The following is a 26860-nucleotide window of genomic DNA, read 5'->3' on the forward strand; positions in this document are numbered from 1 at the left end:
GTCTGGAAGTGGTTAGCGCTCACTGAAACGAGACCTGCTCCATCTTTTATTTTTAGCTGTGGTGGTTGTTGAGGCCAGGCTCTGCTCTCACGCACGTTCCAAATTTGGCTCTCAGCTGAGCGGTTTATTTCCTCTCTCACACCCAGCCCGTCCGAAGCCTTTCTCCAATGCCTCGGCCCTTAAGGTCTCAAGGATCTACACTCACAGCAGCCCCAGGAGACAAGGAATTTCAGAGAAACTGGAAAATGAGAGATTAAGCAATTTGCCCCAAGTTGAGCAGGGGAGCCTGGCCAAGGTGTGGCACACGGGGGCTGCCTGAGGGCTGCTCCCAGCCTTTCCTTGGCCCCCAGCCGCCTCCACAGGGAAGCTGGGAGAGACGTGAGGTGCCACACCGTGACAGCTCCAGTAGCTGAGCTCCTGCCACGACCTGTGCGTGCAACGGGCTCCCTGCAGCAAACACTGGGTCACTACCTGTGAGATACCCTCACGGGTGTCTGTACGGGGCCAGGTGGGTGGTTTTGTAGCCTGTGTCTGGCCTCCCCTTGCTAGCAAGTCCTCAGGGTAGAAGAAACATGGGAGGGATCTTAACCATCAGACCAGGGGAGGTTTGGCAGTGGTGTCCTGGAATTGGCGCCCACAGCTACAACCTGTCGCAGGATGGAGAAGGAGCCCTGGACACCCACGGCAGAGCGGGCCCCGGCGCGGGCTGGGATGTGCTTTGCCGGTGCTCAAGTGGGGCGGCCCGAGCTGAGCCGGGCAAGGAGGCGCTCGGTGCGGGCGGGCTGCAGGCCGGCGGCCGCGGAGGGGCGGCTTCCCCGGAGGAGCTGGGGCCGGGCCTCCCGCCCTGCGGCCGAGGCCCGCGCGGGGCCTTCCCACGCAGCAGCCGCGGAGGCGGCCCCAAGCGGTGGCTGGGACGGGGGGAGAGGCGCTGTCGCGGGCAGGGAAGGGCAGAGGCCCGGGGGTGGGCGCGGCGCTGTGGGGGGGCCGGGGATGCACCCGCGCCGCGGGGACGGGGCCTGCGGAGGCACCCGGGGACGGGGGCTGCGGACGCGGGAGGCCAGGGCAGGCCCCGCCGCGGCGGTGGGACGAGGCGTAACGTCTGTACGTGCGCGTCCCGCGTGGGCCCCGCCATGTGACGTCATCACCAGGCGCCGGCGGCGGAGCGGGAGACGGGTGCGCGCGGTATGGCGGCGGCGGCGCGGCGGGGACGGTGCCTTGCGGCTCTGCTGCGCCCCGGGGCCGGGGCCGGGGCCGGGGCGGGGCCGCGGACCCCCGCAGGTGAGCTGGGGCGGAGCGCCGGGCCTGCGCGGAGCCCCGGCGGGTGGGTGTGCGGGGGGCGGGCGGCGGGAGCGGGGCTGAGGGGGCGGCTGGCCTGGCCCGGCCCGCAGCACCAACGACTGTCGCGCTCCTTCGCCTCCCCGGGGGCTGCTGGCGCCCCCAGGCGCGGTTCCGGGGCGGCGGGCTGCCGCGGTGCCTGCCCGGGAGCTGCTCCCCAGAGCTGCCGCTCTCCTGGGGAGCCGCGACGGCAGCTGTGAGCTGTGACCCTCTGCCGGGAGGTGAGTGGAGACGGGCTTCTATAGGGTATAGTGTTATAGTGGGGGTCACCTGCTGGCCACGTCGGGTGTACAGCACGTCCAGGGTCACCTGCTGGCTCATATAGGGTGTGTAGCACGTCCAGGTCAGCTGGGGACTGGGAAGGGAACCGAAGGCAGCCGTGTCTCTCTTTTCTGGCCGTTTCAGTACGAGGTAACCTGACCGTGAGCCCAAAGGGTTGGTGTTTCCCAGGGGTGAGCCCAAGGTTTCGCTGAAGAGACCGGATGAGATTGAGGGCTGAGAAAATCCAAACTCTGAGCTCTTGGTGACGGGAGGTGCTGTGCTATCGAGGCCATAGCGCAGGTCTGGAAACGTGCTGGTGAGTTGTCATGAACCAAGGCACAGTGAGGAGCGTCCTGTGTGTCGTCTCTCTCCCCGCTGTGAGCAGCCCGTGCTGTGCTCAGTGTTTCCTTATCTGTCGCCTGGCTCCTCATCGACAGATTTGTAAGTTGTCAGTGCGGTCTGTGGTTTCCCTGTGGGTTATGAAGAGAAAACATGACAGAGAGGAAATTGCGTTGACAGATAGGGTCACTGTCAGGGTCACATTGTTAGATTTATTGTGCCATCCAGGGCCACTTTGGTGTTTCTGGGCAATTCAGTTCTTCCACCACAGAAATCCCCAGTGCCTTGTTAGCATCCGTGTCTGAGAAAACAGCCACGTGCCTCCCTTGGGTTAGACGTGCTCCAGCCGAGCCAGGGTTTTATTCCTTAACCTGTCACTCACCTCCTTCGGGGGGGGAAAAAAGTGAGCAGAAGGTGTGTGGGGTGGAAATGGAGAGGGAGGAGCAGGAGGTGATGTCCTTTCGCTTGGCTGCAGGCGGAAATCCCTGGCTGTGGGCACAGCCAGCCCTGCCCTTCGCCCGCGCAAAGTTGGCCGCGTTTTCTCTTGGCTCGCACGATGCCGAAGGCTGAAGCTGGGGCAGAGTTTTTTGGGAGCTGTGTTGGTGTGAGCGGATCAGTCGAGGACTCTCTACTCCCTAGATCTGCACGGGGTTTGGTGCCCAGCTGGAGAGCCCTTTCTTCTAGTGGGATCCGAGCTGGAAGCACCTTATTGCCAGCACTCTTCTTTGCGAGAGCACCCTCAGGCTGGCGGCTGCACAGCCATCGAGCTGTTATGGTAACTTCTGCTGACCTACATTCTCCTCTTTTGTTTCGAGCTGCGTACTGCTTTGTGCTCGATTTCCCACCCTGATTTTCTTAACTGCCATTCGGCTTGGCTGGATGCTCGCTGCAGCCCTGCTCCCAGAGGAGGCCGTGTTTCCCAGGGGGTCGGTTGGCTTCGGGAGTCACTGAGGCATCCTGGTGCCTGGATTGAAAGGAGCCCCTGAGACCGAGGGCCCTTCTCTGTTCCGTGGCATGTTCCCTGGGTGCCAGGCTGCTCTGTGGTTGTACGCAGGGGATCACTTAGGATTCACAGAGAGCTGGAAGCTGGAGAGTAACGGGGGTATCTGCTGTCTTCTGCGGTGCAGGTGGGGCCGTGGTGCAAATGGGAAGGTACGTGGGCTGGGATAAAGCCCAGCACTTGATTAACTCGGTATAAAAAGGCCTGATTTGCCCCAGCACATCGCAGCGCTCAACTGGGGACAAGAGCCATTCCTTCTTTGCTTCTTGGTCTTAGGAATGTGTTTCTTGGGCTCATTCTGAGTGTCACTTTACCCTGTTAACTCAGCAGATACTTTCCCAATAGCTTTTGTGGGCTGATAATTGTGGGTTTATATCCAGAATTCCCTGGAGCCTTTTCCCTTCTGGCCAGGCAAGAGACAAATGGTCTGAAGATGCTGCAGGTTGCGTTTACCGAGCCTTGGCTCTGCCTGGCACAGGACGGGCTGTTAATTACAGATTATAAGACCAAACATTACACAAATCCAAAAACAATTTCTGAATTCATTGGTGGTGATTTATTATTGTGCTTTAGAGGTAGGGAGAAAAGAACTGTGAACACATCAAAAATTATGAGTAGTTGTAGTTTCTAGAGGCAGGTAGTGTTTATGGGCTGGGGGGTGAGCTGTTTGGTGGCTCCAGGGCCTTGCTGCCTGGAGATCTGACAGAGTGGCCTTAAGGTTAGCACGGAGCTGCTGCTCTTTTGGATCCTGGAGTGAGGGAGGGAGCGACATTCCCTCTTTTATTTCTTGTCCTGGGATTTTGTTTCAGTTGGTGGCCAGCCGTGGTGATCAAGGCCATTAGCAGCTAAACCCAGGGCAGCTGCCCCAGGCTGGCCCACAGGTGTGTTCTGTAGCATTAACATCAAGTTCCCTATAAAAGGGAGGGCTTGGTGGGGAGAGGGGGATTTGGTTTTGCTCTCCTTGCCTCCCTTTTTTCCTCATTGCTGACAATTGCTATTCCTGGACAACCTGCTGCAACCTGTAGCTAAGTATACTTTTGTGTGTTTTGTGTTAGCATTGATATTGGTTTCTTTATTTCATTAAATCTGTTTAATTTTAACCCACGGGTCTCCCTCTTTTTCCCAATTCCCTTCCTCAGTTGGGAAAGGGACACTGGGTGAGAGAAAAACTGTTATTGTTTAGCCCTGGGTGCGGGCTGAACACAAACATTTCTGCTGGCTGGGAGATGTGTGTACGTCCAAGCGCAGACTTTTCGGAGTATCCTACACTATCTAGCATAAAGTATGTAAACCCTGTGTAAATACGTAAATAAAATATGCAAACCCTGGGCTGATCCAGGCCCTCCCTCTCTGCAGCTCGTGGACAGCCACACGGTGAGCTCTCCGCAGCCTTCCCCTTTGGTCACCTGGGCTGTTTGCTTTGTTGCCTTCTCAAAGGCAGTCAAATGAACAATAAAGAATGTGCCCTGCGGTAATGCGGCAGAGCTGTTTGTGACACAGAGAGCGAGCAGCTCTGGGTGTAGGAGGTGTTGGGATGCATTAAGAACTATTTGTGGGCTCTTTGCTTTAAGGGCAGAATGACTGGGGAGTAATTCAAGCTTCTGGCTGGAGAAATGCATCTTGATTCAAAGCTTTCTGTGAGGAGGAGGAGGATGAATGAGGACTGACAGCCTCCTCGAGCAGCTCTTGGGGATGAGGTGCAGGACCCAGAAGCACTGTTAAGGCTCAGGGGTTCGTGTTCACCGGATCTGGAGTGAGTGAGAGCCCAGCCTGATGGTCTGGAGCAGCAAGACCTGTTCTTGATGGCCATAGTGGCTGTAGGACCTGCTAAGGTGGGCAGGAGTTTTGCAGAGTCTTTTGGTGGTTTTGTACCCATTCATCTAAAGAAAGGACACCTGAAAATGTGCCTCTTGCAGGCCTGGTGCGTAGGGTTTGTCTCCTTTCCTTGCTTGATGAAACAGCTTGCAAGCACAGAGAGATGTAAGAAAAGCCTGGGCTTGTCACTGCTTCCAACAGCTTCAGGGGCTTATCCAGATTCTGTCCCCTCTGCCCAGGCCATCCTGGTCACTCTCTGCCTCCCAAAACAGCCCCGTCCGTTTATGTTCCTTGTGGGGTTGGGGAAGGCCAAGTCACCGCCTGCCCCCAGCACAGCTGCGTGTTCACATCGTAGAATCCTTTAGGCTGGAAAAGACCTTTAAGATCGAGTCCAACCGTATCCACACCCTCCGGGCTCATTCAGAAAGTAACAGGCTTTGGACATTGCTCTGCTGTGCTGTGAGTGGCCGTTGTGTGGCCAGGTTTGGCTTTGTTTCATCCCCCACCACAGAGAAGACTATTTGGTTCACCTGGGTGCAATGGAAGCAGGAGAACTGGGAACCCCAGTCCTTAACGGGGCTCGTGCTCATTCCTGGCTTGTCTCTCGTTTTCCCCGCTGATCGCTTTGTTGAGGAGTGGCTTTGTCGCTGCATGTGCTGCTTACCCCAGAGCTGGCTTCCTTGGAGGGTGTCGTCCCTGTGCTCTGTGAACTGGGCTCAGAGAGTCATGGGCCAAATATTTATTGCCATAAAGTAACTGCTGAGCTGGCTGCCAGGGGCCAAGCAGGGCGGGCTGGAGTTGTTCTTGGGTATGGGAGTGAGCTGCTTGTAAAGGAGCTGGTTAAAGTCGGCGGGATGAAAGCGAGCAGGAGGAGGGTGCCTCGAGACCTGCCTGATGGTGAGGGTCAGGGCAGCACCCAGCAAAGCTGCGTGTGAGCAGAGGCATCTCCGGGAGGTTCAGGCTGCCGTGCTTGCACCGGGGTTTCACGTTTTCCCTGACAGTGATGTGGGAGTTGAAGCGTTTCCTGTTGTCTTCCGCTTGGCCAGGTAACAGCAATGAAAGCTGCAGACTGCCTCTTCCTCGCCAGTTAATTCGTTGTGAAAGCTACTAATTGACATCTCCTGGCTAGAATTTGAATTCAGAAGAGACAGTCTGAAGTAGCAGCTTGCCCTCCTTATGTGGTGAAGGCAGTGCTGGAAGGAAATGGTGGGTGTCTGATTGCGAGGGGGCTTCAGCCTTGCTTGGACAGTGCAACTCCCCACAGGATTGCTTAAGTGGGACCTTTAAAGCGTGCTCCTCTTGCTGCTGAGACTTGTGATTTATACTGAAATACCTTGAATTGTGTCTTCTAGCAAAAGGAGCAGCATGTCTCCAAAGACAAACACTGCGTCGCTGGAGCCTCCGGTACAACGTTCCTGCCACCAGCCTTTCTGCTGTGCGGACGTACAGCACGCAGACAGCGGAGAGCAAGGAGGAAGAGCCCCTGCACACCATCATCAGCAACACGGAGAACGTGAAAGGTGGGCACCCACACAGGTGTCTTGGGGGAGCGCTCCTGGGGTGCAGGCAGACCCGGGACAACGTCAAAACATTGCCTGGCTGCAGCGGTGCCCTGGCCTGTGAGGGTGAGCCCTCTGCGGAGGTGTTTCTGCCTCGGGAGGAGGTGCAGATCTTGGTCATCACATCCTAGTTTGAATCTGTGTTGTGCCATCACCTCCCCGAAACGGAAACGTGTAGGTCAGAATGGCCTTTGCTGAGAAATGAGGCCATCGAGACTGTGGGAAGAAGTTGCTTAGCCAGGGCTAAGAAGTGGGCTTAGCCAGGCAGTTGTGGTCATGCCTGTGTGTAGAGGCTCTGCAGGCACTAGAATTTGCCTAAAAAAGAGCCTTTTTGTCCCAGAAGCAAGCTGTGCCTGCCCAGGTCGTTGCTGTGGATCATGGAGGTCTAATGAGAATCCTGGTCTCCACCTTTTAGTTAGAATGAATTCCTTTGCACATCCCCAGGGAGAGGGGCTTTAAAGCAAAGTCACACGAGTTATTAAAGCACAGAAAGAGCATCTTAACTCCATGCTCCTGTGGCTTTTCTGGCAGGTACTTTTGAGGCTGCCAGGCTGTGAAGCCCCCAGTGGGGTCGATGCACTGCTGCTGTCCACACCCTGGCTTCGCCCCTGTCGCTGGGGAATGTAGGTCCTCAACAGGAAGGCACGGCGGAGGTGGTGTGTGACCCGTGGCTCTCCCCATGTTGCTTCAGGGTTCTCTAATGCCTCTGGCAGGAGATACGCTGTTTTTAAAAGGCCAGGGATGGTCTTTCAGCTGAGTTGTGTTGTAGTGTTATTTCTGGGCACAGGTGCCTACCTGTGTAGGTGGCTGTACGCATGCCCTCCCTTGCCTGCTCCACAGAGACACTGGAGAATCTACTTTGTTCTGCCCAAGGCTCCAGGTACTTGTTTGGGCATGAGAAATGCTACCTGGCCGTAGAAGCTCTTGGAGCAGGGAATGTGCAGGTGGTTCCCTTGAAAATTGAGTCAAGGAAGAGTATGGAGGGTGGGCTATAACCCACGGGAGGCACTTGGGACAGTGGTTGGGGGTTGCATGGAGCCACGCGTTAGGAGCAAGAGGAACCACCCTTCACTTCTCGTTTGCTGATTGCTCTGCAGCCCAGGCGTGGTGAGTGATGTGCTGGCACCACAGGCTGTGACTGCCTGGAGGTTTGTGTGCCAGGAGTTGAGGTGCAGAGGCCAAGTGTCTGCTCGGCCAAGCGTGCTGCCTCGTAGGGGTGTGTAAACACCACCGTTGTTGTCGTCTTGTTGGAGGCCACAGCTCCCCGTGTCCCATCCTGCTTCAGGCTTTTGCTTCTGGGAAGCTGAAGCACATGGTAGACTGCAGTGTGGCCTCCCTTCCCAAAAGGACCCTGGTGAAGTGCCTTAAAAGCGCGTTTGTGATTTTATTCTAGGTGCAGCCTCTAAACATGAGTTTCAGGCTGAAACGAAGAAACTGCTGGACATCGTTGCCCGTTCCCTGTACTCGGAGAAGGAGGTAAGGCACCCACTACTCGCTGGTAGATTTTCCGTTGGCAAAGCCCTGTCTCTGTCAGCAGGTACATCCAAAACGGTTGAGCTAAGAGAATACCTGCTCAGTTTCCCAGCCAGTCCTGTGCTGTTCACACGTCATGGCGTTTTCTTAAGACACCTTGAAAATGTGTTTTGAAAACCATTTGTAGGTATGGCCAGGTGACTGTGAGCCTCAGAGCCTCTGCGCTTTAATATTCAGTTCAGACAAACTGTTCTCCAAGCAGATAATGGGGCAACACAGTTCTTTTTCTAGCCAGCTGGGAATTCATTTGTGAGTAGGCAGTGAGTTCCCAGGGCTCTGGGAGTCCCGTGCAGCGGGCAAGGCCAGGCTGCAGTGTCAGGTTGTGTCTCGTCCCCAGGTGTTTATCCGGGAGCTGATCTCCAACGGCAGCGATGCGCTGGAGAAGCTGCGCCATCAGCTCATGGCAGAAGGGAAGGCCTTGTCAGAGATGGAGATCCATCTGCAGACAGACAGCAGAAAGGGAACCATCACGATCCAGGTACCTCCCTTTGGTGACAGGAGAGCGTTATTCCCTGCTGTCATCACTAGCCTTTGTCCCGTGAAGGATCAGTGGAAGCCGAGTGGCAGCGCAGTCCCATGGATTCCCAAACCTGCCTGAAGAAGTGTTTTGCCCTTAGCTGGACTCTGGCTTATGAGGCTGTAACCTCAGGATTTAATGAGAAACCACTAACTTACCTGTTCCTCACGAAATTCATTGCTCCTTCCTTCCCTACTAGGAACTACCAGTAGCTTTTCTCCCAGTACCTTGTCTGGTGGCCTTCACAGGTTGTGTGTGCATTTCTCACTAGTGGAAAAGTTGGGAGTGTGGTTTCATCCTGACCTTTGGGAAGGAATTCTGTCACCTCCTTAAGTCTGAGGTGTTTCATGGTAGCTCACAGACCTTCCCTCTCACCTGAGTCGCTGGGAGATGCTGGGGTGGTGAGAAGAACCTCCCATTGCTGATTGTCTCTATCTTCTCCTGCTCCAGGACAGGCCAGTCCAGCTGATGCTCTGCACTAACGTGCAAGTGGGACTATGGATTATGGCAGTACCGTAGCACTTGTCCGTCCTCCTTTCTGCAGCCCTGGTTTTAGTTGTTCCCTACTGGTGTCTGTGGTGGGTTGACCTTGGCTGGACACCAGGTGCCCACCAAGCCACTCTAGCACTCCCCTCCTCAGGAGGATGGTGCCAGGGGAAGAAAATAAGATGGAAAAAACTCGAGAGTCAAGATAAAGGCAGTTTAATAAAGCAAAAGCAAAGGCTATGCAAGGAAGCAAAGGCAAACAAAAGATTTCTTGTCTACTTTCCATCAGCAGGTGACGTCCAGCCGCTTCCCGGGAAGGGGGACCTCAGTACGTGTAGCGGTTGCTTCTGAAGACAAACGTTGTAATAACGAATGCCCCCCCGCCTCCTCCTTTCTCTTTGCTTTTATTGCTGGGCAGACGTCACATGGTACGGAATATCCCTTGGGTCAGTTGGGGTCAGCTCTCCTGGCGATGTCCCCTCGCAAGATCTGGCCCCTCCCCAGCCTGCTGGTGAGGGGTGTGTGTCCGAGGGACAGCCGTGATGCTGCGCGGTGCAGTAGCCAAGACACTGGTGTGTTATCAACCCCTTTCTAGCTACCAGTGCAGCACTAGGAGGGCTGCTAGGGGGAGAATGAACTCCGTCTCAGCCAGACCCAATGCAGTTACAAAATGCGTAGCAGGAGGGGGACGATGAGCATAAGCTTGCTGAGCTGTGGGCCTCAGCCTGGTGAGGGAGCGTGGAGCTGGTCCTTCTCTCTGTACTTTGATTGCTCTTGTTCGTGGCTGTTGGCCAGGGTGGAAGGCTGAGGATCATCTGTGGTGGTTTCTTGGCAAAATTCTTAAGTTACCAGTTTGCTTTGCATTTCATCATGGACCAGTGTCAGGTGTGGGAGCGTAGCTGTGGACTGTTCTTAGGAGAGCAGAGGTCGAGGCAGACAGCAGCGTGTGCGTGAAGGCTGACCATAGCAGGTCCATGGAGATGTGGCACAGCCAAAGCACACGGTCTAGTAGTTTTCACGTGGGACAAAAGTGCTGGCTGTTAGAGGCTGCTTAGTTATTTTACACTTGGGTTTCTCCGCAGAGCAAGCAGCTGCGGTTGCCATGGGGAAGTTAGTGATCGTCAGTGGGCAACGCAGTCCTCAACCCAAAGATTCTCAAACCGTGATGCAGAGGCTTTGCTATTCCTGTCGCACCCAACTGCTGCGTTTTTCTAATGGCTGCGTAACTCCGATTCTTTAATGAGCTCTCGTTTAGCCCCAAGTAGGGTGTCATTCCTGCCTTGCTCTCCTCTTTCCCTTTTGAGATCATACTGGACAACGTAGCTTCTGAACCCATCGAGACATCCTTACAACTCCTGCCCTGTAACTGTGGAAGCTGTCCCCTTTTTGGCAGTGTGGTCAAGACGCCTGTTTGCCCACCTTGCAGGTAGGGTGCATTTGGTGTCATACCCAATTAGACGTGTTAGGGATTGGCCTTTTCATAACCCCCGTCTGTCTGGCTGCGCATCTCTAATGCGACTAAATGAGTCTCAACTAGGAAGCTTTTAACTGCAGCAGTGCTGTGCTGTGAGAAGGGAGAGAGAACGGCGCTGCTCCAATCCCTTTTAATAGGTTTGCCTTCTCAGTGGTGCCTAAAGCTCCTTACCTCCAGTGAAGGGTTTATTTATAACCTCTTGAAGAAACATACTGCATGTAATGATTACTTTGAACAAGCCTCATTCAGAACATTTCCCTGCCTTCTGGGAATGCAAAGGTGCAAGAAAGCTTGCCTGCAGTCATTGAGGCAGAGATGGACCTGTCCCTTAGTCTCTGTTTTGTTTTCTGTACCCACTAGGACCCACCAAAACAGAGGCAGCAGGTCCCTCATATGTGATCTGTAGCAATGGTCACCCCATTTTTTTTTTCCTAGAAAGGTCTCGTTGTCTCTCTGACCCCATGGGCCTTCTCAGATCTTCATGCTGCTCTTGGCCCCTGGATCTGCTGGATCTCTCTCCTTCCAAGCCCTGTAGCATCTCTCTGTGTCTCACCAGTTGAGAAGAGGCAGGTCTGTAAGGTGTGATGGCCTCTGTTACAGGCATGTTCCTGGAGGAGATGATCTAGCTGCAGTAAAGGACTACGTTGATCTCTGTTAAGTGACTGCAGTTCTGCTTACTTCTCTGTCAGGAGTGAATTTCAGCTGTAAGTGTAGCAAGGCTCAGAATTTTAATACGATGTCCTCATTCAGGGATATCCTACCTAAGCGTTGCCAAGTGTTTTATCTGCTCAGAGGAAAACGTTCACTGTCTAGTTGACTGGATTACGCCACCTCAGTTCCTTCACCAAAGTCCTGTTGTTTTAGCAAATGGCACTCTTTCCTCCACCCCTTTGAAAACGGCCTCGTTCTCTTTCTAGGACGGCTCCATCTGGTAGCAGCCACAGCCTGCAAGGTCAAATCTCTTCAGAAAATCCACTTGAAACATTAGGGGTGTGTTTTCAATGAGGACGGATCTGCAGAGCTCCGCAGTTCTGCGTGCTAAGGCTTTACAGGCCTGGCTTTGGACCCTTTGAGGTGGGAACAGCGAAGCCCTTACAGACCCCAAAGCCCTGTGACCGCAGAGCTCTCCTCCATCACCTGCACGAGGCTCACCCGTGGTGCAGTCGGTGCTGCTGCTCGCAGCAGTGTCTGGTGGTAACCCTGCGTTCGTGTGAGCTGGGGAGCTGTGCTGGTTGCTGGTGCTTAATTTAGGGCTAGGGCAGTGCGAGCAGTTTAGAGGAAATTGTTGGAAATGTTTACAGAGCTCCTAGCTGCTGCTGGGTGAAGGAGTGTGACTGCTGTTTTGACACGGGTAAGCAGCATAATTGCTGCCAGAGCTGAGGCTGCTCAGGGCTCTTTGCTGGGCTTTCTCCTCGCTGTTGCAGGCATCCAAAATCAGTGTTTATGAAACCACAAAATAACGTTTGCTGTGTTGGGGAGGAGTTAAAATGACTGCAAACACCACTCCTCCCTGCAACAGCTCCCTGTGTCACTGAGCAGATCTCTCCTGGCTTACGAGTTATAAACAGGCTGCTACAAGGACTGGGCTGTCCTGGGGCTCTAATAAGGAATGGAGGTGTTTGGACTTCGGTGCAGGTGCACTGGTATGTCCAACAAAGCTCGTGCAGGTGGGGGAGCCCGTCCCCCTCCACACTGGCTCGCGTCCTGGCAGCCACCCTGTGCTACCAGGCTGCAGCAGAGAGAGGGTTACGTCCTTAGCTGCGTGCAGCATTGCAGCATCCGTCTGCCACTTGGGCTGGGGGAGCAGGAGCTGGACAACAACGCAGGTAGCGATGGAGGGGTAAAGCTGGCTGTCCTTGGACAAGCCCGAGGTGGATCTGAGCTTACAGAAACGTGCCACTGATTGCAGGGGTGGGTTAGAGCTTCCAGCTGTTGCATCATCCTTAACAAATAAGCCAAAAATTATAAAAGCATCCCAAATAACCTGCGGCCTAGGGAAGGAAGCGCAGAATCTTTTCTTCCTCTTCATGCCAGAATAAGAGCATGTCACATTGCAAAATGGGAAATTCAAAGTGGATGAAAGGAAATGCTTTTCTGAACAGGGGTGGTTAGACCTGGATGGGTGGAGGCTGAGCCTGTAGCATTGTTGAAAATACCTTGTGTTAACACTATTGGAAAGGAAACCTCAGGCTCTCTGCTTTGGCCAAGATTACCTCGAATCTGTGTGCATCAGTTTTATTGTGCCTTTTCTTCTGTTGGTTGCTGCTGCAGATGCTGTATTGGTTCTAAACCAGAACACTGCCCCAGTGCGGCTGCTGTCCTGGTCTTGTTAAGTCTCTTTAAACAAGGTATTTAAATAACAGAAGGGACACTTGCTAATGGGACATTTGGGGATTTTATTACCTTATCAGTTGGTGAAAGCAGCATGTCCTTATTTTGTAATGTGGTCAGTGTTCTTCTGATGCCCCGTCGAGATTTTGCACTGAAATAAGTGTTTCAAGTGTTCGTTTTGCAACAAGTGAAATGAAAGGCTCAGTAGCTCACACATGTGCCTCTAACTGCAAGAATTCTTTCAGATGCAGCCGTGGCAAAGGCAGCAGGTAATAGTTAGTTAATGGCTTGTTTGGTGTAACGAGGCTCTGCAATACCTTAAATTGGACTCGGGTAACAAGCAAAGGTGTGACATTACCTAAGTTCTTGTTTACCAGCTGAGCAAATTGTTGATTTAAACTAGATTTGTTGCAGTTTGTTTCTGCTTTACCAAAATTACTATATGAATACAAGAGCTGTGGGCTGACTGACTTGATGAGACAGGTAGTGGGGCCGAAGGTGTTCATTTACCCCTCTGTCAAGGAAGACGGAGCTCCTCAGGGCTGTGGAGCGAACGCAGAGGATACCGTGGTGGAGCCCTGAGGTGCTGTGTGCCCGACAGTTATCCAGCCGTCGTTACACAGAACGGTCTCCGTTAGCAAACGTCCGGCACCCAGGCCACAAAGATTAGAACAAAGTGCAGAGAAAGCACCAGGGTCCCTGGGAGGTTTCCACACACACAAAGAGTTCTAATATCGATGTTCAGCTGCTCTCTGTTCAGGGGAAGTGTTACTTAATTGAGAAGTGCAGTTCCACAAGTGTGGCCATAGAGCTCATCGTGGTCCCTCCGAAGGTGGGCTGAAGGTCTGCAGCCTGTTGTGTTGTCTTGCAGAAGGACAGAGCTGTAGAGGGGATGGTTCAGGGGGAGGCTGTTAACTCTGCAGTCTAAGAAATCCCAGAAGGGAAATTCAACCAGGTGAGTAGATTGTTGTTCTGCTGAGTAACAGAAGGGTTTCTGTAATTAACCTTCAGCTAATGAAGTGTCAGTGCACTGAACTCTGTTTCATGGTATACGGTGGTTGGTTTCCTCCAGTTGTGGAGTAGTGTTTGGCGCTTCGATCATATCCCTCACGTCTTGCGATTTGTGAAGCCCCACGTACAATTTGCTTCGTGCTTTTACGAATAACCCTGCTGTGGCTGTTCTCAGCCTGGTAAAACTTGTCTTGCAGACTGAAGGGAGGGCTTGAAACTGTCCGCAAGGGTAGAAGAGTTGTGATGTTGATGGTGGAGCAGCAGCAGTCCTTGCGGTTAGGCTGTCTGATCGCGGGTAGAAAGTGTTTGCGGAGGGTTGTGTGATGACACGGCGCTCGCGTCGGCCCAGCCCAAGGCAGGCTCCTCGTGGGCAGGTTCGTTTGCCTCCCGTGGCTGAAGAGGGCCTGCTCTGCAGAAGCCCAGCTGCCGTCTCCGCTGCCACTGGTTCCCCGGACCAGCACCATCTGGTGAAGGCAGCCGAGAGGCGCAGCGCGAAGGCCGGCCGCAGGGAACGCGTGCTCTGCAAGAGCAGTTTGAATCTTCATGGCGTTTGCGTCGTTGTCCACCCAGGTGTTCTCCTGCAGCCGGCTTTGCCAGCTCTGCGGCCGGCCCCCTAACAGGACACTTTCCGCTTCCCCTGGCAGCGGCTCGGCGCTGTCGGGGGAGCAGACTGCTTTGAGCCGTGCTCTCTTTGTTCGTTGCGATTCACCCCCATCAAACTAGTCTCCAGGACTTGTCGTTAAGCATTTTGCAATAGGTTTGGCAGGGAGTTCGGAATTCAATAGCCAAATAAATGCACAGGGTAGGGATATATTTTTTTTTAACATGCTGGAATTTGGGAATGACACGCTGTGCTATAAATAGGAGGGGATCAGAGGAGTTAAGAGTTCTGTTCAGGGTCTGGCATGAACAAAACCTGAACCAGATGCTGAAAACTTTTCTTTCTGGCTTTTTCTTCCCTGGGGGAAGGGACCATGTCAGATTCCTGAGATTTTGCCATACCCTGTTTGTTTTTTCTGGCTTTTCACCTCCCGCTGTTGAGATCTTACCGGGCATCATCCCTCTTCTCAGCCAAGATGACTGACTGGCCTTACCATATTTAATCAAGGGGAAGGTGCTGCTGTGCTGTGGCTTTTGGGGATGCAGAAAAATATTACCCACATGGCACCTCACTCAGTAACCTCATAAGTTGATCACAGTTTGATCCTTCAGTGGAGTATAACACTAGATTAAAAAATATGCACTGACATTAACTTACTTTGCTAGTAAATAAGCCCACTAAGTGCCCCACATGGGTGGCAGAGGCATGCTGTGCCAGAAGTCACTCTGGCATCTCACCTCCAAGCAATCCGGCAGCAGCAAGTTCCACTCTAGCTCGTTTTGCTGACCCCTGCACACCAAATCCCACCCCTGCACGAACAACCCTGGAGTGTGTCAGCCCGCTTCTGGGTGTGCAGGCAGCTGTCAGCTGATAACTGTGCTCACAGGTACTCCAACTCCTCACTCAAACGAGAATCACCTTTCACTTGGCTAATTTTCACGCTGCTGCCACCTTACGGAGTGGCTCAGAGAACCTGTAAGAGTGGCTTCTCGGGATGTTTCTGCCAGGCAGAGAAGCTGCTGGGATCTGGGAGGGGGAATGGCGCTTGGTTTTCAGAAGTGGCATCCTGGAGAGCGTTAGCCTGCGCTTTGCTTCTGTGGAAGATGCGTGTGGAGCAAGTCTGAAAATACCTTGGACTACAAAGTGGGAAAGATTTTTATTGTGGTCCTGTGTGACAGGGTGGCCATTTCTAGCTGAGGTTTGCTGTTATCCACGTTGCCTTGGGGTCGTGCAAACGTGTTGTGGCAACAAATGAAGTTGCAGCCTAGTCTGGTTTTGTTTTCTCTCAATAAAGGGCTTCAGTCTCTGAGCTTTCTGATGGTTTATAGCCACAAGGCAGCTGGCTGCCCCTGGGAGCTGTGTGCCTCTTGAGTCCACTGTCCTGACCACGTGCAGGTTGTCTGCTGGTGCATTTACTGCTCAGCTGGCTGGGAGAGAGCGGGAGGCAGAGGTGGAAGTTGCTCAGGTGCTGGTTGCTCAAGCAATGCTTCTCTACAGCTATTTCAGCTATAATTGCCGTTTCTTTGCAGGACACAGGTATTGGGATGACGGAGGAGGAGCTGGTTTCTAACCTCGGTACCATTGCTCGATCAGGCTCAAAGGTAACGTGGGATGAGGCACCCCTTCTCCCCCCTTGGAAGAGTCTGCTCCAATTACAGCCGCTTTTGTTCTCCGAGTAATTTCTCATTCCATTTTGTCCCTTGGCTACCAGCCCAGCTGTGAAATTACACCCCTCGGAAGGTGAAACCTACCTGTGGAGTCTTCTAGCTCTTAATGGTCTCTGCTGTGTGCCGTGGGAGGCCCGTGGTGCCCAGGCAGCGCTGATGGGCCCTGTGGGTAATGCTGCGGTGCCTGGCTGCCCTCACTCCCAAAAGCAAGTGCCTTCCTCCCCAGGCCATTGTTAGAGGGGCACATGCTCACTGGGTATTCACCCTGTGTGCGGGAGGGCAGCAGCTGTGTCCTCATGCTGGCAGGTTGCTATATGTATGTACCTGATTTATTTTTTTCATCTCTGGAGTCACCATCGTAAGGTTTCGTGCTCCTCATTGACTGAGCCCTCGCTTGTTTTCCTTCACTGCTAGCGGCAGTGAGTGTTGCCCTAAGCAAGGCTCCCCTTTTCCAGAGGTACAGTCCCTGTGGGCACCCTCCTCAAAGCACTGACGCAGAGGTATGGGACGGGGGTACTGGACTGCCAGGCCTGCGGTACCTGGCGTAGGGCTGGATCGGTGCTCGGAGGAGCCCAGCTGGAGGATGGGTTGCAGCCTCCCAGTGGTACCTGAAGTCACTGTGCACTGGTTTATATCTCCTTTGTTCCTCCAGGCTTTTCTCGATGCTCTACAGGGCCAAACTGAAGCCAGTAGTAAAATCATTGGCCAGTTTGGAGTAGGTTTCTACTCAGCTTTCATGGTGGCTGATAAAGTGGAGGTGTTCTCGCAGTCTGCAGAGCCGGGGAGCCCAGGCTACCACTGGTCTTCAGACGGGTAAGGCTGCAGAATGGGAGGGAAGTGGGGTGGGTGGGGAGATTGTGTCCAGACCGGGCATGGACTGAAAGCTGTGTGAAGCAAGACAGGGCTTGTGTGGTCCTTCATGACCAGGCTTACTGCTTTAGGTCCTGCTCAGATTATCCAGGTTGGACATTAGGAAGAATTTCTTTTCAGAAAGGGTTATTAGACATCGGATTGGGCTGCCCAGGGAGGTGGTGGAGTCACCATCTCTGGAGGGGTTTAAGAAAAGACTGGACATGGCACTTAGTGCCAGGGTCTAGTCAACAGGGTGGTGTCAGGGCAACGGTTGGACTCGACGATCCCTGAGGTCTCTTCCAACCTGATTGATTCTGTGTTTCTGTGATTCTGTAACAAAGTGTGGCCAAACATGCCAGAGTGAAAACCACGGGGACGAGCTTGGTTTGTCAGAGCAGGCGTGTTGTGGACAGAGTACCTGCCTCTTCTGTTCCTTCCCTGCTGGCAGACAGTCATCTTAGCAGTGCCCCAGACTGCGGAGAGAAATTTAACCTCTTTGGCCTAGTCGTCCCCTGGGTTTTTGCTCGAGGGCCCTCACAGTAGGCAGGGCTCGTGCAGGGCTGTGGCTCTGTAGGCAGGTGTCTTCTGTGGGTTGGATCTGTGTGCTCATCCTTTGCTTTTTGCTTGAAGCTGCAAACATCTGTGATGGCAAAGCTGTGGACTGCTGGACCGTGGTGAAGTTGGAGCTCCTGGGGCTGAAACTGCAGGGCAGTGTGTCCTGGGTCTGGAGTCTCTGTAGGGGAGACAGCCACATGTTCTGGAGGGGCTTCTCAGAGGCACAGAGAGCATTCAGGCACTCAAGGCTTTTTGCCTTTTCCTCTCGGTGCTGAAGGGTTGTGTGTGCTCTTAGTTTAATAAAATATTTGTATCCCCCATCGTTGATGTATCTGAGGCACAAGCTGACATGAAGTCTGTTTCTAATCCTAGTTCAGGAGTGTTTGAGATTGCCGAAGCATCTGGTGTCAGAACTGGGACGAAGATTATTATACATCTCAAAGACGACTGCAAGGAGTTTGCAAATGAAGACCGAGTCAGAGGTGAGTGGAGGAGGGAAATGCTGTTACTTGCTGAGGGCTGTGAAGTCTGTTGCTGCCCCTTGAGCAGGAGGTGAATTTACAGTGGTTTTCCTCTGCTGCGACACCTTTCACCTGCTGTTACTGAAGAAATCCTGACTGTGTTGTTTTCACATATGTGACTCCTCTGTGTCTTATTTCCATTCCAGAGGTGGTGACAAAATACAGCAACTTCATCAGCTTCCCACTGTATCTCAATGGGAGAAGAATTAACACGTTACAGGTGAGCAGGAGGGCCACGGGCAGGTCACTTGTGGAGAAGAACCATTGTATTCCTCCACTAGAGACGGGAAACAGAATAAAGCCACTGCTGTCCCTAGAAGTCAGGGGAGGGTTGTCCAGGTTGTCATAGACCCTGTAGTGATCAGTTAATTAGAACAAAAGGAGACAATCCAGCAGAAGTCATGCCCGGAACTGCTTGCTGTGCATTTGTTGGAGAGAATTCTTACAGATGAGCAAAGCAGTTTTTATTTATAGATATCTTCTGTATTTTCCCTCAATCTAAATTATTATCTCAGTGCTTTATAATACTTTACTTTAAGTGTTTAAGCCAGGTGACAGGTTAGTGATGCAGGGTTGCTCTCGTCGCTGGTGGGCTGGCACCTCTTCCTGTGGTTCTCTGTGTCCTTCAGTGTGAGGTAGCCAGTGCCAGTGGGTGGCTGGTTTTCTTAGCGGCTCAGCTCACAGCCTGATTTTATTCACAGCTCTTAGCAGAGCACTGCGTGGTGCTGGCATTTTCTGACCACTAGAAACTACATAGCAGCCAGATCCATTTTAGCCAGAAGTTCTTGGCCCAATTACAGGGATCACCTAGATGAAATTAATTATCTTTAAAACAAAAATCTATGAATTGTTTTCCTCCAGCATCTCCTTTTCTGGTTGTTTAAAGCTTCCTTACCTAAGAGAGCAGGTAGAGAGTGTGTGGGGGGGTTTTTAGTTTCCTGGAATGTGGCACTGAATGCACAGACCTTCAAGACTGTACTTAAATATTTTATCATGTTAATTTATCTAAGGTTCTGTAATTGGTGTTAGTAGTTACTGATATTTATTTGGATTCCTGCATAATAGTGTTTCTCTTCCAAAGGCTTGCTGTTTCCTTTAAATTACAGAACCAGAAATAGATCTAGACAGCTGTTTGCTCTTTCTACCTGACGATCGATAGAACAGACTCCCTAGAGAAGAGCAGTGCTAGAGCAAGGGGTGAGATACCCTTAATAGAGTCGTGTACTTTTATCTTCTTCTCAGAAAGTCTGTTTTCCCTTGGGATACAGCCACAGCTTTATTCTCATTATCCTCACCATTTCAGGCCTCTTCTTTATCCAGGAGCTTGTTTTTGTGTTTTTCCACACATCAACATCAGTTCGCTGTAAACAGATGATCTAACTACCTAGTTAGATCCCTGCTGTGGGTTTTCCTAGATAAGCTCTTGCCTGCTTGCCGTGGAGCTGACAATGTGGAGCTAGAGGATTTTCCAGTCTAACTGTGATAACTGTAGCTACAAGTAAGCCTCTGGGAAAGCAGCACTTCACCTACCAACAGCTGCTGTAAAGCACCTTCGTACCCCGTTGAGTCCGTAATCCTACCTGTGATCCTGCAAACCCTCCAGGACATAGTGCTGGAAATGTTATGAAGCCATTTGTGGAACAAGGCTTTGAGGCAGAAGATGCTTTAAGGAGTATGGCAGCATGGCAGGGCTGACAGAGCCCTGAATCCCTTGGACTGGTAGGTGGAGGGTGGGCTGGATGTTTGTGTTGCCCCCAGCAATCGCTCCTGTCGCTCATTAGGGCTGGTGTAGAAGGGAGTGGCAGTGAGCGTAGTGGGCTTCACCCATCTGGAAACATGAGATCCTTATGTGAGTCCCCATCCTTGTTAAATGGGCAGAACCTCCCACGTCTTTGCTAGGTGCTGGTCTTTTGCTGAGGTACTGGAAACTGAAAAGTGGTGTGAGCATGGGCTGAGCGCTCCAGAAAGCGTTGGGGGGTTTAGAGCAGCAGCAGGTGGAAAGCACGGCCACGGGGAAGGAGCTGGGCTGGAGCTCGTGACTTTAACTCATGTGTTGATGTGTGAAAGGGTGCTGCTGAAGCACTTTCTGACCCTGCAGCAGGGGTGGCCAAGAGGTCATAAAGCATCTTCTGAACCTTTCCAAAACAAATCAGCAGCAAACAGGCAATCCAGGAGTTGCTTCACAAGCACTCAGCTGACCTTGTAGTGGGATAGTGACCTTCATCAGGGAGGCAGGCCGGTTGCAACAGACCCATTTCAGCTTTCACGTTTCTTTTGCTTGCTGGTCAGGCCTTGAGGCCCTGGGCTAGTACTGCCGGTCAGCTGAGCTGCGGTGACTGTCCAGGATGCTCTTGGCCAGTAGCAGGTGTGAGGCAATGGATGTTAGCCAAATCCCTTTTGTTTTGGGCTAAACAAAGCTGCCTTATATGTGTTGCAGGGTAAGAGTACCTCTGTGAGAGGTGACCCGAGATCAGCTGAGGGGCAGTAATTTGTTAGTCTGTGATAACGTGCCTGAAGCATAACACATCCCACTGCCCTCGGGCTGTGCGGAGGAGTCGTGTCTGTTTGAAAGATCGTATTCCCTCCCTCCTGCGCTGGGAGGCCACAGGTCTTGAGAGCTGATGGGAACTCATCTCCCTGCTCCTCTGCAGGCACTCTGGATGCTGGACCCCAAGGACATCGGCGAGTGGCAGCACGAGGAGTTCTACCGCTTCATAGCGCAGGCTTACGACAAGCCCCGCTACGTCCTGCACTACAAGACCGACGCTCCCCTCAACATCCGCAGCATCTTCTACGTGCCTGAGCAAGTACGTGCCCTTCTGCCCAGGGAACAGTGGGACATCTGCCCCGTTGCTCTGAAGAGAATAGGAGAGCTCCCCAGGGAGAGGAGGCAGCTAAGGCTGCAGAATTGCAAGGAGGAGTATCCAGTGTGGCATCTATGCAGTGGGCTGGGGGGGTACTGAGCCACGACAGGAGCAGGGAGATGGATTGGGTAGGTCCTTAGGGAAGACAGGCAAGATTTCAGCTCTCATTGGGTTCAGCACTGGTAGAGAAGACCACAGTGTGACCTGGTCAGCTGGTGCAGCCACAGATACTGCAGCATGGTGTGCAGCTCGGCACCCTGCACAGTGCTGGTGTTACCCTTCTGTCTCTTGTTCCTGCAGAAACCATCCATGTTTGACATCAGCAGGGAACTGGGCTCCAGCGTTGCCCTCTACAGCCGCAAAATTCTCATCCAAACCAAAGCTGCAGACATCCTGCCTAAATGGCTGCGTTTTCTTCGAGGTGCGTGCTGGGGCCAGGAATAGCGGGCTGTGGGCCATGGCTTCTGCAGGCCGTGGGGCGAGAGGCTGCCTTCCTGAGCCTGGCACTCATTTTTGCCTCGCTGCTCAAGGGTTGCTCTGTGTTCCAGGTGTTGTGGACAGCGAGGATATACCCCTGAACCTCAGCAGGGAGCTGCTGCAGGAGAGTGCCCTTATCAGGTAAGCAAGAGGTAGATCGTGTGGACTGCTGAGGCTCTTCTGGCTTCTTGGTGGTTGAGGAGGGGACATGGTGGGATAGTTAGAGGGGCTTGGAGGGACCTGGCATGTAAGCTGCAGCATTTCCATCCTTGAGAATTTCTGTAGTCTATAAAGTGAGCTGTTTCTCAGCCCTGCTGGTCACATCTTGAGGTGTGGGAGCAGTGTCCTGTGTCGTACAATCTGCTGCCACCAGCTTGGGCCACGTGCCCCTCACGTCCTAGGCTGCCTTTTGGTATCTCTGCTCTACAGCAGTAGCAGTGGGTTTGCTATTTAAAGTGTCCGGTCTGCACCACCAAGTGGTTTGGAAGACAAAACCAAGCAGTAAGTCAGCTGTCAATACTGGGAAGCTTGGCTGTACTTCAGTGTCACCGTTATTTCTGTGTAGATATTCAAATAGCACCTTGTGCCTGTGGTCTCCAGACTTCCTTCGAAGCTCTGCTGTGCTCACACACACGTTTGTCAAAACCTAGTGCCAGCCAGCAGGGTTTTCATTGGTGCTGAGGCGCAGGGAGGCTGACTGCTGGCAGGCCAGTCTCCTCGAAGAACCCCTTAGATTTGGCTTTGGTTTTTCCTTACTTTTTGTGCTTCGAGTCCCTTCTCAAGCACCTGCCGTTGTTGGGACTGGAGGGAAGGATAAGAGCAGGCTCTCACTCCTTAGCATTGGTGCTGTTATCTTGTTAGGTTTGATGGCTGACTTTGTATTCTGCAGGTGGTAAAGTGCCTCACTGTAGTCAGGAAATTAACCCTGGCACTTCACAGTGGATTTTCAGGCCTTCAGAAATGGTTCCTCCAATTGTAACCCTTTTATAGCTGCTTCCTTCCCATGTTTAAGGGTAGCTGTGGGAATGAGACAGATGCCCTGTGCACAGTTGGTTGTGTACTGCAGCATCACCGAGTCACTGGAGATTTCAACTTCATTTGTGTCACAGCCCTAGCTACCTCCAGCTCAAGAACTGCTCTTGGCTGAGGTACAAAGAACAGCTGTAGAGCCATGAGGTAAAGGAGACAGTGGACCTAGAGTTTTTTCTTCATCCTCATATTTGCAAATGCATCACTAAAACACTGCACAGGGAGAGGGATGTTCACCTAAAACCTCTTGTCTTGGCCTAGCAGCTATCTTTAAAAAGGCTTGTTCCTGCTGCAGGAAGCTCCGAGATGTTTTGCAGAAGAGGTTGGTCAAGTTCTTCATTGACCAGAGCAAGAAGGACCCTGAGAAATATGCCAAATTCTTTGAGGACTACGGGGTATTCATGAGAGAGGGGATTGTCACGATAGCAGAGCAGGATGTCAAGGTACCAGGAGTCCCGAAACACTGCAGCTGGTGGGAAAGTAACTCCTACCATGACCTGGGATGAGGGAGGCTGCTATTTCTCTGTGAATCTTACAGGCCCATAACTTGTGTTCCTGGGTCTAACAAGACCTACATGTTCTCTAGTGCCCCAACTCTCCCTCTGACCGAGTGCTGCTTCCCACTTAATTCAAGACACTGCAGAGTCTCTCTACCCACACTGTTGTCAGCCCTCCCTGGAGCAATATGAACTACAACAGGCAATAAAGTAGGGCTTTCCCCTGCTGTTGTCCTCTGCCTGGATTCCCATTTCCAGGAGAGCTTGACCTACATCGTGTCTAGGTCGCTTTTCTGCCTCCTTAATATCTGGAGCAGGAAAGGAGGGACTCGGAATCCCCTGAGCCTTTTTGCGGGGCTGCAAACAGGCCTGCATGCTACAAAGGGGTGTCTTGGGGCTGGGAGTGGTCGGGTAGAGCTGTAGTCACCTGCCCTCAGCTCACAGGAGCACATTTCTTCCAGGAGGACATAGCAAAGCTGCTGCGTTACGAATCGTCTGCCCTGCCCGCAGGCCAGCTGACCAGCCTGACCGACTACGCCTCCCGCATGAAGGCCGGGAGCAGAAACATCTACTACCTGTGTGTGCCCAACCGGCACCTGGCCGAGCACTCCCCGTACTTTGAGGCCATGAAGAAAAAGGACATGGAGGTGGGTAAGCAGTGTGCCATGGCCAGGGGAACACCCTGAGCTGCCCCATCAGAGGTCAGGGCTCACCTGGATCTCAGCTGAGCAGAGCAGTGAGGCCTGTGGTAGACCCCCACCACTGTGGTGTCTTTGCCTGGGCTTCCTCCGTCTCCACTCAGACTGGCTACAGCAGGGTGAGGCCAGGAAGGAGCCGTGACACGCTCTGTGCAGGCAGGTTAGTGCTTGTGCAGACATCTAGTTCTAACATCTGTGTAATACCTTCACTGAGCCCCAGAGCAGGAGCCTAGGAGCGGCTGTGCAGGGCTGGGAACCGTGTTACCGATGTCCTCTGCAGGCAGGTGGCCCTTCCAGGGCTGGAGCCAGTGCTGGTTCTCACTTTCCGTGGGGCAGCAGGACTTGTTCAGCTGCAGACCTGCCACCCATGGTACAGAGCCCTCCAAGGGTTTGCTTTCATTTGGGGCCCTGAGCAATAGTCACCATGGGGCTGAACCTGCTAGTTTCCCTTGTGATGTTCTTGGGAAGGAGGACACGCTGTTACATCCCAAACAACGTGTTACCGTCCCTTTTTTGGCACAGGTCCTGTTCTGCTATGAGCAATTTGATGAGCTGACGCTCTTGCACCTTCGGGAGTTTGACAAGAAGAAGCTGATCTCAGTGGAGACAGATATTGTTGTTGATCACTATAAGGAAGAGAAGTTTGAGGAGAGCAGCCCAGGTATGTGAGGCTCCCCTGGCCCTTCCTGCTGCATGCAGTCCTGCTGCCCTGTGCCTGCCACTGAGGGTGCACCTCGTCCAGCACTCTTGCAGCTCCTGAGTGTGTGAGCAGGAGCGCTCCTTTCCACCCTGCCATTCTCCTGATCTGAGGCAACTTGCAGTTCTTGCAGATCCCTTTCATCCCTCATTATCAAGGTTTAAGCGATTTGCTAATTTAAACAGACGGAATGTCACAGATGGAGTTTCCATGATGTGAGTTTTAACAACGCGCGCACATCTGGTGCCCTGACAGAGGCAGGCAGGCGTTGGCAGGACAGGAGCCTGCCCTCTCTGGGTATGGCACAGTCCGGGGTGAGGGCATATACGTAGGTGTGTGCTGAGTGGTGCTGCCTTCCCATTTCCACAAGAGAACAGATAAATGGAAATATGAAGTGGACTGAGCTCAGGTGTAAAGCTCACTGTCCGTTGGCATGCTATAGACACACGCTCAGATGTGTCCTCTTTCCCCTGCCAGCTGCAGAACGTCTGACAGAGAAAGAGGCTGAGGATCTGATGGCCTGGATGAGAAATGCCTTGGGCTCTCGAGTCACTGATGTTAAGGTAGGTGTGCTGTGCCTGGGTAACTGAGTACAGGAGATCCATGGAGGTAATAATCTAGGGAAAAAAAGATGGTGGGTGACTGGGGATCTGCTGCCACGGATTTTTCTTTGGACCCTGAGAGAAATCATTCTTCTCTGTGCCTCCTTTCTGTAAATGGTATGAATGCTGGCATTTGGCATTCGGATGGTCAGCATGGCAGCAGAAGAACCACATCTTAATGTGTGATAAACAAAGCCCATGAACTAGTGTTCATGCTCAGGTTACCAGAAGAACAGGCTGGTGACTGTCTTGCCTGTGGACCAGTGGGGCCATTGGGGGCCCCAGCTTTCCTGTGGGGTTGGGACAAATCACATGGGGGCTTGGTGTGGATCTGTGCTGACCCCAAGTCCTTGAACAGCCCCCACCTCTAACCCACGTGCATTTTCCATCTCAGCACTGATTGCTGGTTTTGCCACAGGTGACTACACGGCTGGACACCCACCCCGCCATGATCACTGTGCTCGAGATGGGGGCTGCCCGCCACTTTCTTCGCATGCAGCAGCTGGCCAAGACCCAAGAGGAGCGTGCCCAGCTCCTGCAGCCCACCCTGGAGATCAACACAGGGTAAGGGGGAGCATGACCAGTGCTAAGCCTGGGGCGCTGCAGTCTTGTTGGGTGGAGGCAGACAGGAGGCAATATAAGGCTCCCAATTAGCAGAGCCCTCCCCATTAAATGCAGTGTGTGCCACAGTGCCTTGACATGAGCCACCCACACACACTGTGTCCAGCCCTCTGAGGACCATGGGGGTCATAGGGACAGGATGGGAGAGAAGAGAGAAGGCCCCAGAACAGAAGCAAGGAAGTTGGAGCTATTTTGGCCTTTACATAGAACCTTTTCTGTCCTACCTTGGCTTAGCTCCTGATTCTGGAAATAAATTTCTCATTGTGTCCAAAAATACCAAGTCTCAGTGTTGATCTCTCTCACTCTCACAGGCATGCTCTCATTAAGAAGCTTAACGAGCTGAAGGACAGTCAGCCTGATCTGGCCCAGCTGTTACTTGATCAGGTGAGAGCCAGGCATTCTCCAGAAGCAGCAGCATCCTCCCCAGAACCAGCTCACAGGCCATGTGTGACAGGGAACGGGGTGAAGCCCTTGTAGTGGGCAGGAATCACATCCTTCTGCGGTCCCCACTCGGGGTATTTCTGGAACTTGTGGTACATGTGTTTTCCTACCAGATGGCCTAGAAGACATGCTTGGTGTCAGCATGCAAGTCCTGGAGAGTGACATTCACTTTCTCATCCAGCTCGCTCTTGCTGCTTATTTAATGCTTTCTTCTCTTTTTCAGATTTATGAGAATGCCATGATAACAGCCGGGCTGAATGAGGATCCCAGACCAATGGTGAGCCGGCTGAACGAACTCCTCACCAGAATCCTGCAGAAGAACTGAGCCCCAGAAGACTGAAGGATGAACTCTGTGCTGATATCTCTTCTCTCACATGCAGTCACTCTGTCAGCTATTGCAGCATCTGCTTGCAGGCACTGTGCAGCGAGGGGTTCATGTGGCAGAGGGCCAGGGGGAATGCAGGGGACTTCTGACCCTCACTGCACAGGGAGGAGCCCGTTGTAATTATTAGATCACGTGTCATCAGCCTGTTCAAAGTGTGGTGTTCTTAGTGGGAACAAAATCCAGAGGTGGCTGCTAAAACAATACGCCCAAATTTCTGACACAAGCCTAGAGAGCCTCGTTCCATACTGTTTCTAGAAATGGCCTTTACCAAAACAGATGTTGGCAGCAAGATCCCCAGTTAGGTCTGTGAACACATCCCCCCCATCCACTGAATCCCTGTGCACTGTTGTGCTCTGAACAAGCACTGACAGAATTAATTAATGTAAGAAACCTCCACCTCTGACCAGGCAGGAGGAGTTTGCCGGCTTGGAGATAGATTGCTGCCGTTAGCAGACACAGGTACTGTTGGTGGAACATGTCAGTACAATCCCATGGCAGAAGAGATCACTGAGCTGCTGGGTAATTGAGTTCATCCTGGTCTTGCTGTGGAGAAAGGGGAGTAACTGGGAAACAGTTTTCCAGCGTGTGGCTTTCTGGGGAGTCTCCAGGGTTTTTACCTCTTCTGTGGGTTAAACTGCGTGTTTAGCTGATCTGTATTTGTGATAAATAAACTCCTTTTCCAGACCCCTCCA

At 52.7% G+C, this 26860-nt stretch overlaps 1 protein-coding gene across 1 annotated transcript; it reads left to right on the plus strand.

Moving 5' to 3' along the window:
- The first annotated feature begins 1176 nt into the window (after nt 1-1176).
- Nucleotides 1177-26860, plus strand: TRAP1 (TNF receptor associated protein 1). Its single transcript, XM_068420105.1, has 18 exons — nt 1177-1278; nt 6103-6270; nt 7703-7785; nt 8180-8320; nt 15792-15863; nt 16582-16742; nt 17709-17818; nt 18004-18077; nt 20509-20664; nt 21022-21142; nt 21270-21339; nt 22523-22670; nt 23186-23371; nt 23945-24083; nt 24597-24682; nt 25140-25285; nt 25654-25726; nt 26007-26860. The coding sequence occupies exons 1-18, from the start codon at nt 1185-1187 to the stop codon at nt 26106-26108; spliced, it is 2130 nt and encodes a 709-aa protein (XP_068276206.1). The 5' UTR covers nt 1177-1184; the 3' UTR covers nt 26109-26860.

Source organism: Nyctibius grandis, chromosome 30 (genome assembly GCF_013368605.1).
Source record: "Nyctibius grandis isolate bNycGra1 chromosome 30, bNycGra1.pri, whole genome shotgun sequence".
In the NCBI taxonomy this organism is placed as follows: domain Eukaryota; kingdom Metazoa; phylum Chordata; class Aves; order Nyctibiiformes; family Nyctibiidae; genus Nyctibius; species Nyctibius grandis.